Genomic DNA, 14,081 nt, shown 5'->3' with positions numbered 1-14,081 from the left:
CGAAGGTCGTTGTGTTGATCAAGAGGTGGCCGAACCGTATGTTGATTATCGGCGTAATCGGACAGCGGCAGAAAAAAGTAACAGTTTTGCTAAAGCACATCTAGATGTGTCATAAGTATTGCACATCTAAATTATATGCCATTGATATTACATTGAAATTCGTGTGAATATTTTCTTATATTGCACATCTACATACCGGGCCGGGAGGGGCACTGGTTATTTAAACCGGGTTAGCCCCTAATCCAAACAAGGGTAGGCCCTACATGGCAGTGGCCTAGGCAGCCTCTGTGTGGCTGTGCTTGCGTCCATACAGGCAGAAGAACACGACGACAGTGGGCGCGGGGGAGCGGCAAGCGGCGACATGCGACTGCGGGCGGGCGCGAGCACGCGTGCAGGCGGTGCAGGGTGCCATCGGGCGCGACCTGGGGAGAGGCAGGGCGTAGGCAGGAGTGAGCGTGCGTGCGCGCGAGGAGCAGAGCTCCTGGTCATGGCGGCAGAATGCGGTGGGAAGCTATATGGCGACAAATCGAGGCTGGGAAATGGTGGATCCGGGAGAGGATCTCACTGTGAGCGTGATGGCGAGGTCGGGGACACCGGGGCGGTCACGTGGTGCGGATCGACGGTGAGGTAGCAGCAGCGTCCGACGAGGGGAATCGACGCGGGCGATGGCGAGGCAGCGTCTCGGTTCAAGCTAACAGGTGCAGGCGATGTGGACGACGATGGAGGTCCTCCTGGAGATGCCCGGGCGTCTCGAAGTGGATGATGGTCGGGGCAATGACGACGGCGCGGCGATGGCAGCATGCAGTTGAGCTCGAAAGAGAGAGTGTGGGGCGCACAGGGGAATGGAGTGGCCTTGGGTTTCCGGGGGTCGATGGGCACTTGTAGGTCGCCGGGGCGTCGCTGGGTGGTTGGTACGTGGCCAACCGTGGCTATGCACGCGTCGCAGTCGTCCACCTCGTCTCTGATGAACAGAGGTAGGGAATGACCCGGCTGGTGGGCTGGGCCTCACTGTGCACTTGAGGCCCAAGTGTACAGTGGGGGCTATTATTTTTCTTTTATCTTTTACACCTCTTTTCTCTCTACAACATCGAATACGGTAGACCTCTCATGTATTCCAATGTGAAAAAATGGACAGCAAGACACACACACACACACACACACAATTGAAAACTCGATTTTGTGTCCCCAATTAGTCAACAAACGAAATGTGTGGGCTGAAATTCCTACAACGGGTCAGACCCGTGCTCTCTCGTGAGCAAAACCTACGAGCCCAGTTGCGAGTCGAGAGGTGGCTTGCTACTTGGACAAAAACAACTACCTGCCTAGTTTGCGAGTCGAGTGGGGAAATGCAACTGTGACAACAACAACATAAAAGGGCCTAGTTGCGAGTCGAGGACGGACATGCAACTGTGATAACAACAACAAAAAACAGGCCCAGTTGCGAGTCGAGGGCATGCTTCCAACTGGGGCAAAAACAACTACGAAGCCCAGTTGCGATTCGACGATAATTTGGGTCGGTTGAGGGTGGGATTGATATTTTGAAGAAAACAACTATAGAGGCCAAGTTGAAATAGACTGTCATGGGCTTGCAACTCGCACAAAAAATTACAACAAATAACCAGGTGCCTAGTTGCCGGTTGATGGTGGACTTGCAACGAAAACAACTATGGGCCAAATTGCGATTCGAGGGTGAGCTTGCATCTAATGAAACACAACTACATGCCCACTTGCGAGTCAAGGGTAGACTTGCAACTTAGGCAAAAACAGCTATGTGGCCCAGCTACAGGTCGGGGTTAGTCTTGCAACTACGACGAAAACAACTATGGGCCACTTGTGAGTTGAGGATGGGCTTACACATGGGACACAACACGTACATGGCCGATTGTGGAGTCTGGGGTGTGGACTTGCAACCGGGACAAAAAACACAACTACAGGAGCAATTATATGACTATGATGTGCTTGCAACTAGGACAAAAAACAACTAAACTGAGATGTTAGTGGAATGCAAGAAAACGAGACCGAAATTGAGAGAATGCGCGTGAGAAGGAAAACTTTAAGTTGCCAGCCCGGGGAGTCGAAATTTTCAAGCCAGCCCATTTAACTACGATTCCACACCAGCCTAACCCTAGTACCCTTCTCCCATCTCCTCCGGTGCCAACCATCAGCCGCCGCCACTCCACCTATCCATCTCCTGACGCTCCATGTCGGCGCACAGATTTAAACATCCTTTGAATTCGTATGTGCGCACAGATTTCAGCCGTTGATTTCATATTTCACGCGGTCTTTATGCATGTCTTCTGATTTAGATTTAACTTCATGATGATTTCCCTCCCATGGCATAAAACCAGGTTTCCTTGGCCTGGAGAAGTTTGTGATACCTAGGCGTTTCATCCATTTTGCCGAAAGAACTGCATCATTTTGGCTTTTTAGTGCCTTATAATAGTTGATACCCGTCTTACTAGCCATAAACTAGTTCATTTGATGTTTGGGTGCTTAGTTATCTTCATCCTAATCCTTGCTGTGTTTTGTTTGAAACAGAAACGCCGTCTGAAGAACACCGTGAAGGATAGCAAGAGGAGCTTGGATGATGTCGACGTGAGTGACATGGACGCCGCGAAGGGAGACCAGTGAGCCGCATTTTCTTTCGCAGCTGATAGCCGAAACTTGTTTAGTCGGGAGTTTATGAGCAACATTTTCTTATTTGTTGAGTGGTAGTGATCCGAGGTCAGAGCAGGATGTGCTATGCGACTGGATTAGGATATGCTAATATACTATGTAAGTGGAGCAGAGGACTTGTTCGGTTTAGTTGCTTCTTCTTCTGTTAACAAGAAAGGTGACTGCATCGGGAGTAGGGACGTCGACCAAGCTGCAAATTACGTCAGGAAAGTCCGAATCCGGCATGATCAAGAATTAGAAGATGATCACCATTTTCATTTATATTGTATCTCAACTCAACTGCTAAGTTCACACCTCTCTGGAACCCTGTTTGCCTTCAGACTTTTTTCAGGGAAGTGTTTACACCATTAAATGATACCAAAGGCAGGGATACTTCCAAGAGCAGTTAAATTTTCCGAGACTTGGTAGCCCTCTCAAAGACATCAAACATGAGAGCAGGACATGATCTTTTGAGGTGTGCGTACTCTCTGCTTGCCACCACAGCATTCAGTCTGTTTGAAGAGAGGATATATTCAACACAAGCATCTTTTAGCTTGCTGCAGTGATGCTGATCAGCTAGAGCCAACGTGGTCGCCGCAGTCTCGACATCAAGGCTCTTGCATAGAATATCTTCACACATCATCTTCATCCTGTCCATGGCATACCTATCGGCAGCCACGAGCAAGTGCTTAACCATGTCTTCACTCTCACCATCATCAGCGTCATCCATAGCAGGCAGAGAATCCGTGTAGATGAAGTGAAGCAACGCCTTGAAAACAGGGGGCTCCATGTCTTTGACGATTATGTTCTTACTCATAGCACCGGCATCGCTCAGGGGTCCATAGAGTTGAGCGTCGAAGACCGGCGCGATCGCGTAGCGAGCATAATCTTGTGAGTTGTGAGCAGAGAAAACCTCGCCTTCAACCTCAAAAGTCACGTCTGCTCCTCTCTTGCCATCCAGCAATTTCCCGAGATGATTCGGCAGGTCCGAGGGCGGCACATCCTGCACCTCAGTTTTTGTTTTAGCATTGATAACCTTGACTTCACACTCAATCACCAGGCGGTCGTCCCGTAGGTACGATGCTAGCTCACTCTGTTTCATGAACTTGTTAGCTCCATAGCCATCGGGATCTTCATCTGGGTCGACGGGGGTGTACTTGCTGGTAAACCTGCGGACCACCGACGGCAGAGCGCTGCCCGAGTTGTCGATGAGCCTGAACACGTAGTCCGCCCTGACCTCGGCGTCCCTGGTGAGGAGCTCGAGGTAGACCGAGACATAGCCCCTGCAGTCCCGGGATATGTCCCCATAGGGGTAGTAGCGGACGCACCAGTCGTAGCCGCCGACGGCGAAGGTGGCGGACCGTATGGACTCGCCGGCGCCCATACCCTTGTGCAGATGGTAGCCGGCGATGTTGAACACGTGCTTGCCCCTCGCCGTCTCGGAGGTGCACGTAGACACGGTCGTTGGCAGCGGTGGTTCCATTGCTGCTAGCCAGTTTGTGCGGCGGCGGCGATGGCGGCGGCGCAGGTGGGGATATTTTCAGAGGGAATGGGGAATGCGAGGGCACAGAAGAGCTACAAGAAGCAAGCACAAGCGGAGGCCCATCAACCGGAGAGCTTGGCCCACTTGCTACAACATCTCCATCAGTGCACATAACCAGCAGTAATTTTTTTCTCAAAAAAACAAAACCAGCAGTACATTTTGCTAAAAGAACCACCTCTACATTTCCCTAAAGAAAACCAGCTTGTCAACGCCTGGAAATTATGGAGTATCTTTTTTTATTTACTATGTATATTAAAAGCTAAATCCCTTCCTCCTGACACATCTTCATTTGCGGAAGTAATCATCCAATATTGGAAGTGAGAATGGCTCGCTCTCCTTCCCCTCCCCCCCTCCCCCTCGGGCGAAGCAACCTTGACGCCATTAAGGCGCCCCAACCCCCAGCTTCCCACCCACCCTCACATCTCACCGAGCTCTCCCCGCCGCCAATCCCCATCCCAGAGCAACCATGGCTGGGGCACGTCGCCGCGGTGTGCGGGTTCGCCGGCTAGCGCCGGTGGCGAGGGTAGCGGAACCGCGGGCGCTTCCGCCACCTGCGGCGGCGCCGCTGCCCGAGATCGACCCGCACTCGCCGGAGGCTCGCCGCGAGATGCGTCGGGTGGTGATGGAGCGTTTCCCCGACCGGGACGAGTGGGGGAGATCCACCTCCACATCCTCCGCCATGTGAGCTTCGTCGAGCGCGCGCGCTTCACCGGAGACGACGGCTGCGAGGATCTGGAGCTCCTCTTCTGGGCGATCTAGGAGGCGGAGTCGGCGGATCCACGTCAGGCTGCACGGTGGGAGAACTTCAGGACGGCGAACCCATCCGGGCTCAACATCAGGCCGCCATCGTGGGAGGGCATCGCCAACATCCCGCCGGAATTCCTCCCGCCGGGCATCGTTTGGCCGCAGCACCGCCAGTAGATCGTCTGCCCCGACCGATTCAAAACTCTGCGACGTCCCATCGAACCCCCACCTTGGCCTGGAGAGATAGGTATGAATCTCATTCATGTTGATTTATCGCTGAAATCACGTTTGAGGGAGTTTCGTTTGCGTCAGAGGAGGATTACAGTCCCATGTGGTTCTATGGATAGGTCACTGGGTAGGGAATTGGTAGTGGAAACGGGGGTTCTCCCTCGCCGGTCGGTGAATTTCAATGAGCGAGTCACTGTTTGTGCAGCTGGTGAGGCCTCGCCGGAGTTGGGTTCCGGCGAGGTGCTTAACCATGGAGACAACATGGTTCCTATTCCGGGGGGCAGCTCTCTGCCGGTCCCCCTGTTCAAATCCAGCAGTGTCAGGGCCCGCCTTCAGAGTGTGCCTTCGCGGTGAGAAAGCGGGAAGTGAAGGTAGATTACGTAAAGTGGAAAACCTAGAAAGTGTGGAGGAGTACTTTGGCCAGCTATGGCTCATACCTTCCCCTCCGCGCCGCCGCAACCATAAATCCCACTCCCCCCAGCCTCGTGTCGAAACCAAATCCGGGTTCGTCTGCTGGATCCGGAAAGATCTAGTTGATAGTAACTCGTTCACAGCCGCTGATTGCTTCCCTGCTTTGATTCGACCTTTTGATCCACCGCCAAAGAACATCAAGGTTATGAGAGAGGGGATTGGGCCTGGATCTCTGTTGTTTGCGGAGGTAGTGAAGCGTGGTGCTAGAATGGCTGATCACCGAGCTGGGAGTAGTGGTAACCTTGGCGTTGGTCAATCTAAGGCGCATGTGCAGAAGGCTACCTCGTTTGCGGGGCGCAAGCAGCCATCTGCCCCGCCTGCAAAAGAGCAAGCCCCTGCGCCAAAACCTGCCAGATCTACAACGTCGACTGCGGGTTCCGCCCAGGTACAGTCATCTCAATCTGGTGAAGTAGAAGTAGAGCAGGTCTTGGACCCGAGGTACAAAGATATGATCTGTTTCAACTATGGGGGGCCGGGTCACTATGTGGGGGATTGTGTGAAACCAAAGGCATGTTTTATCTGCCAACAAAATCACAACGTCAACAACTGTGCTGCTTGGTCGAAAGTTCAGCCCACTGCTGCTTTCTTTGGCAGTGGGGCTCGAGGGCTTGGTTTCTACCATGTGGATGTACCTATAGCCAATGAATCGAAGTGGTTAAATTTTCAAAACTGTGCTGTGGTGAACATTCTGAAAGGTGATGTGGATTGTCCCAAGTTGATGGAACTCCTGACTGCAACTTTCTGCAAAACTAGGCAATGGCCATGGCAAATCAGAGGGTTATCCAGCAAAACCTTTTTGGTTAGATTTCCCCCTTGGAAGAAAGTGGAAGATCTCATTGAGTTGCCAGGGTTCTCTCTACCTCAAGATGTAAATGTCACCTTGACTGAATGGAAGGGTGGATGTGATCCTTTTCGGGAATTAATTGAAGCTTGGGTGCTAATTGAGGGCATTCCTCCCAAATGATGCACATGGAAAGTATTTGCTCAAATTGCTTCCCTTTTTGGGGTGTTGACTGATGTTGACTGGAATGGTATGTTCAGGACTTTCTTTGAAAATGTCAGGATTAAGATTGCTTGCAGAGACCCAACTAAGATACCATTTGAGAGACAAATTGAGATGAAGAAGAAACTCTTCCTGCTAGGCTTTACTGTTGAGGGATTTGAACAAGTGGGTGGAGTAGATTCTGTCATTGATATTGAGGAGGATGAGGATGGTGATGAGGAAGCAGAGAAAGCTGAAGAGGATCAAACAGGAAATGGCAGGGGGACTTAGGATGAACATAAATCTGATGGATCAGAGGATGGGGGTTTGGCCATTGAACATGGTTCTGCCAACAAACATGTGACATAGAAGCTGGTGTTCTCACCAATGGAACCTTTCATTGATTCTGACCAGGAAAACTTTGTCCTGGCATGTGCTTTATCTAAAGCTGGCAAAACTACTACATCTTCTGATGGTGATGGAAAACAGAGCAACCAGAACAAGCAACTGCAGATGGAGAAAAACTGCGATGATGTGGGTAAAGGTGAGGATGATGCAGTTGTGGGAGAGAGCCTGACCCAGAAAACTCCTGTCTCTATTTGGAAAAGAAAGGAGGTACCAACAGATGTGGAGAGGTCTGGCAGTATGGATTACTGTGAGGAGCTACTCAAGGCGGTAGACATGTCAGATTCTGAGAATGAGGGAAATGTGGAGGAAAAGTTGGGGGTTCTCCCCCCTGAGGCGGTTCATATCCTACAAAGTGATAAATTAAAGAGATCTTTGCTTGATTCACTCAACCATGCTCAGGTGAAGGGAGTTGTCCCAGGGAAGGGATCTAAGTGGGGACCTGTTCTTGCTCAAAAACCTAACACTAGGGGGCATGGGAACATTAACATTATGGAGAAAGCTGCTGCATACAAGAGAAAGAAAAATCTGGAGATTCCTGAAACCTTTAAAGATAAATCCTTCTCTACTAATGATAAATCTATTCTTGCTGATCAATTGGAACAAATGAATTTGGTTATTGGGGGTGATGAATCTTAAAAATATGATGTCATTGATGATATGGTAGTTGGGGAAAGAGAGAGATGCCTGGTTTTTGCCAGTAATAACCCTGATATAGTTCTCCCTGAGAATCTGGATCTTGAGGTTAATGATTTAGTTAGCACACCTGTGAGTGATTCTTCTTGTAAGCCAGTGGGCACTGCTGATGCTTGCAGAAGAACACCCATTGTCCTGACTAAGGCCAAGCCTTGTGGCTTATCTCACCCTTTTAAAATTGCTTAGTTATGATAGGTCTAATTTGGAATATTAGGGGCCTTGGACAACCTGGAAAAACTCAGTGCCTGTGTGATACTATTGCCAAATCTAACCCTGATTTTATTGGGTTCCAAGAAACTAAAAGAGAAGTTATTGCTGAGGGTTTCCTCAAAACTATTGACAGGTTCAGTGAATATGCTTGGCACTTCTTACCTGCTGATAATACTGCTGGTGGGATCCTTTTGGGCTTTAAAGAAAATGTTTATTGGTTTCATTAACCAAAGATTCTCTATTGTGGCCACTATTAAAAATAAGTTTGATGGTTTTATTTGGCAATTGGTGTTGGTTTATGGTTCTGCTTATTTAGAATTCAAGATGGATTTTGTAGCTGAGTTGCATGATACCTTGAATGTTGCTTCTTATCCTATTATGGTGTGTGGGGATTTCAATTTAGTTAGAAATGAATCTGAGAAAAGCAGTGGGCATATTAACCAACAAACTACTTTCCTCTTTAATGACTGGGTTAATAGATGGGCCCTGTTGGAAATTTCTATTTCTAATAGAGTCTTTACCTGGTCTAATAATCAGAGTGCTCCTGTTTTTGCCGTCCTTGACAGAGTGTTCACTTCTGTGGACTGGGATGCTCATTTTCCCTTTTCTACGTTGATTGCTCTTCCCAGGGTTGGGAGTGATCACACACCTTTAGTCCTTGATACTGGTTCTAGGGCTCCAACTAATCCCAAACCATTTAGGTTTGAGAAATGGTGGTTAGCTCAACCTGGGTTCCATCAGGTGGTCGCAGAGGCTTGGAATTTTGTGACCTCCACTAAGTCCTCTGCTGACAATTGGATGATTAAAGCTAGAGTGCTTAGGAAAAAAAATCAAAGGTTGGCACATTAACAGGGAAGCTACTTTGAAAAAAAGAAAAAGGCACTCCTTATGGAGTTTGATGCTCTTGATGTTCTCTCTGAATCTCAACAGCTTTCTGCTGATGATTTCGAGAGGATGAAAAATGTCAAACAAGAGCTGGATGATATTTGGAAAAAAGAAGAGACTGCCTTATGGCAGAGATCAAGGGATAGGAAAATCTTAGAGGGGGATAGGAACAATGCCTATTTTCAGGCTCTTGCTAACCATAGACACAGGAAAAACCATATTGCTGAGCTGAACAACCCAAGGGGAGTGGTTACCTCCACCAGAGATATGCTTGATGTGGCTACTTCCTTTTATAAGGAATTGTTTGCTTTTGAACACAGACCTGACATTCATTTAGATGTTGATTTCTGGGGGGTGGATGAAATGGTTTGTAATGAGGAAAGAGAAGCCCTAGAGAGCACAGAAGAGCTACAAGAAGCAAGCACAAGCGGAGGCCCATCAACCGGAGAGCTTGGCCCACTTGCTACAACATCTCCATCAGTGCACATAACCAGCAGTAATTTTTTTCTCAAAAAAACAAAACCAGCAGTACATTTTGCTAAAAGAACCACTTGCTTGTCAACGCCTGGAAATTTATGTATAGCACGTGTTCTACGCGAGGTCTTGTTCTACGCGAGGCTGGCGGGTACGCCAATGGCGGCGGCGTGTTCTATGCGAGGTCTTGTCAGGAGAGGTGACGATCGAGGGAATACACGCAGCGTGCAGCAGTGGCGCGTCCCGACGGCCCAAGGCCCAGGAGTGCAGCGGATCAGCGGGAGGGCGTGCATTTGCACGTGTAGATTTAATAATGATTGATTTTATCTAGATACGTGCATTTGCACGTGTACGATTACTAGTAGATTTAAATTTGGTGTAGATTTAATATATTACATAGAACTAAAACTAGGTTCGCATATTTAGATAAAAATCTAACCTAATCCGATTCGTCGGATTCTTCCTCGAGTTGCTTTCATTCCCTTCTAGACATGCCGCCGATCATCGGGTCCGGCCCGTCGCTGCCGCCATCATTGGAGCCGTTGTCGTGTCCGTCGTCATAGTCGTTGTGTTAGAGTTGTGTCGAATATAGTGTACAAGGTAGGTTACAGTTGAACTTGTAGTTGTATTGTGTTTAGATAGGATATGGAGTCCTGTCCTATTAGGACACTTGTATCCTAAGCTTCATATATAGCGAGGGTAGATACACGATGTAACCCATGACAACATAATAGCACAGGAACGCAGGGGAAGCAGGTGGCTTGTGCCAGCGTTCAGGACGACCGGGTGCGGTACTGTAGTGGTATCATGAGAAGGAGCGCCCATAGTCAGGTCCCGAAGGTGTAGCCATATCGGTGAAGCTCGTTAACAAATCTCGGTATCATGCTCGTGTGATTGCTTGGTACTCAGATGATCGACGATGGCCTCGGATTTATTCTAACAAGTGGTATCATGAGCTAAGTTGTTTCAAAGGTCTTGAATTGTTGATCTAAAGGAAGCCGACTTGGTTCACTTGTTTAGTTCGTCGCTGGAGACGATCTTGTCTCAACGGACGGAAGATACAGTCGAAGCAATCGGGAGACAGCAGCTCGCACTGCAACAGCGGAAGCAGATTTGTGGCAGGCCAGCAACAGTTTTCGGCGTGATAGGTCTTGGTGTGGAGGCTGGCGGGTACGCCAATGGCGGCGGCGTGTTCTGCGCGAGGTCTCGTCAGGAGACGTGACGATCGAGGGAATACAGGCAGCGTGCAGCAGTGGCGCCTCCCGACGGCCCAAGGCCCAGGAGTGCAGCGGATCAGCGGGAGGGCGTGCAAGGTGTGGCAGCCTGGTGCAGCCCAGGAACAGCTGGCTGGTGCAGCGCTGCTGGATGGAGCTGGAGGCAGGCACAAAGTGGCTGCGATAGCTGGTTGTGGGCGTACATGCTTGAGATTTGTTTAGGAAAAAAAATTGGCACAAAGACTAGTCGAGACCGGGATGCTATCAAGAAGAAAAAAAGAAGATAAGTCCAGGAGCTATATACGTGTGCTCTTTACACGGGAAGGTTGTAAGGAATTTTACCTTGGTTTTCTTTGGTGGTACACTTTTGTGTATGGATGGCGTATCCATTGACGGCTTGAGGAGTCTGGAGCGTGCCAGGCAGCCAGATAAGTTTGGCTGGGTCGGGTTAGATAGTCTGATGGATCGACACAAGTTGATTGGTACAGAAGATGGTGATGGGACCGACGATGATGACATGGAAGCGTGATGCTGATGGTGACCGACTTCTAGGCGTGGTAACACACAGCACGTGCCCGAGGCTTGTGTGGCTTCGACAAGACTATGACGCGGGGTTGATTCAAGGTGATGTGCACACGGAGTTTGAAGTCGACAGGGTGCGAGGGATAGACTGATCATCTACCATGGAGTCATGTTGAAGGTGGAGCTAGATTGAGAGGCTAAGGTGTAAGGATCCAGGGAATCGAAGCCTATTCAGCAAGGGGGAAAAGCGAGTGACATGCAGTTCGGACTGGAGCTCAGTGGTCTCATGGAAGCATGAAACTCGTCATCGGTCGGTGATGATCGTTGGTACTCTGCAGTGGGTGCTCAGTGGTGTGGGTTCGCGACCCTTGAGACTCGACCAGGACAAGGAGGCTCGACGCGGTAATAGCGACGAGGCATGCGGTATGCACGGTACATGGAGATGGTCCAGAGCTCTGGTCGTCATACATGTGGTGAGACAATTGCGAATTTGACTCGGGGTGACTATAAGCAACGGTGAAATTTCTTTAAGTTTCAAACAGGCGGTCAAGGAAGAGCAGTGATGTTGAGTTCAGGTAACTCTTATGTGTGACTCCCAATATGTGAGTTGTTCACTTTCATGCAGATCAGTGATCAGTGTATGATAACATTGGACTGGTACTCTGGAAGTTGGGAGTACAAACTAGAGTAACAAGGAACTTAATTTTGCTCGAGCATTGACTGTGGTCAAGAAAAGAAGAGACTACAAGTTGCAGGTGGAGTCATATGGAGTCTTTGGAGTAGCAACAATTCTCATGGGAAAAGGTCAAGTCTGTAGAGAGATATTTTGCAATACAATAATCATTGTATTGATGGGGTGCTGGTGCACGTATATATAAGTACAGGATAGGCCTCAACCTCTACTATACACAACTAGGAGGTGGGCCACAACACGTAATACATGCAGCACAAAATACAACTCAACACCCCCCCCCTCGCGCGGTCAAAGCGTCGCCAGAGACACAGAGACTGGACCAAAACTCCTTGAAGACGGAAGGAGGCAATTCCTTAGTCATCACATCAGCAAACTGTTGCGACGTCGGCACGTGAAGAACCTGAACAAGGCCAATGGCAACCTGCTCGCGCACGAAGTGAATATTGATCTCAATATGCTTCGTACATTGATGGTGCACCGGGTTGGCGGAAAGGTAGACTACGCTGACGTTATAGCAGTAGACAAGAGTGGCCTTAGGAACATCACAAAGCAACTCCAGGAGCAGCTGACAGAGCCAAGAGCACATGGCCATGGCATTAGCCACGGCGCGATACTCTGCCTCAGCGCTGGAGCGGGAGACCGTGGGTTGCCGCTTCGATGACCAAAAGATCAACGAGGGCCCAAGGTAGACATGGAGCGTCGAGTGTCGGGGCAGCCAGCCTAGTCGGCATCCGAGTAGGCCACGAGGTCGATGGAGGCAGAGGCTTTCAGGGTGAGTCCCAAAGACATGTTGCCGCGTATATATCGGAGAATACGCTTCACCAAGGTCCACTAGAAGTCACGCAGCGTGTTCATGTGGAGGCACACCTACTGAATAGCGTACTGCAGGTCAGGTCGAGTCAGCGTCAGGTGCTGTAAAGACCAACAATGGGGCGATAAAACGCTCCATCGGACGCGAGAGACCCCTCCAGAGCAGAGACCTTCGCCTTCGTGTCGACGGGGGTGGGTGCCGACTTGCAGTTAAGCATACCGACACGCTCCAGGAGCTCATGGGCGTACTTCTGCTGATGCAGAAAGAAGCCGTCAGTCCGGCGGACCACCTCGATGCCGAGAAAGTAGTGCAGGGGCCCCAAGTCCTTGAGGGCGAACTCATCACGAAGACGAGCAGCAGCCGCTGAAGGAGATCAGGGGTGGACGCCGTGAGGATGATGTCATCAACGTAGAGCAGCAAATATGCAGTGTCAGCTCCCTGATGATACACGAAGAGTGAGGCATCAGAGCGAGTGGACCGAAATCCTAGAGACTGCAGGAAGGCTGCGATACGCTGGTACCAAGCCCGAGGCGCCTGCTTCAACCTGTAAAGAGAACGGGAGAGCAAGCACACAAAGTCTGGGTGCTCAGCGTCGACGAAGCCAGTGGGCTGCTCATAGTACATCTAGTCGGCAAGATGGTCGTGCAAGAAGGCGTTGGAGACATCCAACTGGTGCACAGGCTAGGCGCGCGAAACCGCCAACTGGAGCACGGCGCAGATTGTGTCTGGTTTAACAACCGGGGCGAAGGTGTCGGTAAAGACCATGCCCGCGCGCTGCCGAAATCCACGAACCACCCACCGAGCCTTGTAGCGCTCGAGAGAACCGTCCGGGCGGGTCTTGTGGCAAAACACCCACTTGCCAGTGATGATATTGGCACGAGGGGGTCGCGGAACAAGCTGCCACATGCGGTTGCACTGTAGGGCGTCGAACTCCTCCTGCATCGCAGCTAACCAATAGGGATCCCGAAGGGCATCACGAGCGGAGGTGGGAACGGGTGATGGTGTCAACGTTGAGGCGACGCACACATACTCGTCGGAGGAGTAGCCCATCCTCTGCCGAAGCACTCCTGCTCGGGCCCGAGTAGTCATGCCTAGTGGCGGGGCAGCATGGCCGGCGATAGCGGCAGGGGCCGCGGCCACGACAGGGGCGTCAGCGGCTGCGGGGGCACTCGCGGCGGCGACAGGGGCCGCGGTGCCGGTGACGGGGGCCGCGGAGGCGGCAACGGTGCCAGCCAAGCTGGCGGCCGAGGGGGCGAGGGCGAGGAGGATGTCGAGCCCGTCGCCGGGGTGGCGGCGCAAGCAGGGTTGGCGAGCGGAGTACCCACCGGCTCAACCTCGTAGGAGGGAGACGGGGATCCAGGCGCCTGGTCAGACTCGACCTCTGGGGAGGGAGTCGAAAAACAGGGTGGTGGCAACAGAAGGCGCCGTGCCGGAGGGGCCTCCGGGGGCCGCCGCCGCGCATCGCTCCAGGAAGGGCATGCGGGGGACGGCGCCGAAGGGGCTGAAGAAGGAGGAACCTGAAAAAAAGGAACATCGTCTCGACAAAA

At 50.9% G+C, this 14,081-nt stretch overlaps 1 protein-coding gene across 1 annotated transcript; it reads right to left on the bottom strand.

Annotated features, from left to right (window-relative positions):
- Positions 1 to 3,061: 3,061 nt before the first annotated feature.
- Positions 3,062 to 4,191, bottom strand: LOC123057535 (BTB/POZ and MATH domain-containing protein 1-like). Its single transcript, XM_044480484.1, has one exon. The coding sequence runs from the start codon at positions 4,136 to 4,138 to the stop codon at positions 3,062 to 3,064; it is 1,077 nt and encodes a 358-aa protein (XP_044336419.1). The 5' UTR covers positions 4,139 to 4,191.
- Positions 4,192 to 14,081: the final 9,890 nt, after the last annotated feature.

Source organism: Triticum aestivum, chromosome 3A (assembly GCF_018294505.1).
Source record: "Triticum aestivum cultivar Chinese Spring chromosome 3A, IWGSC CS RefSeq v2.1, whole genome shotgun sequence".
Lineage (NCBI taxonomy): Eukaryota > Viridiplantae > Streptophyta > Magnoliopsida > Poales > Poaceae > Triticum > Triticum aestivum.
This window is presented reverse-complemented; position numbering and strand designations above follow the sequence as displayed.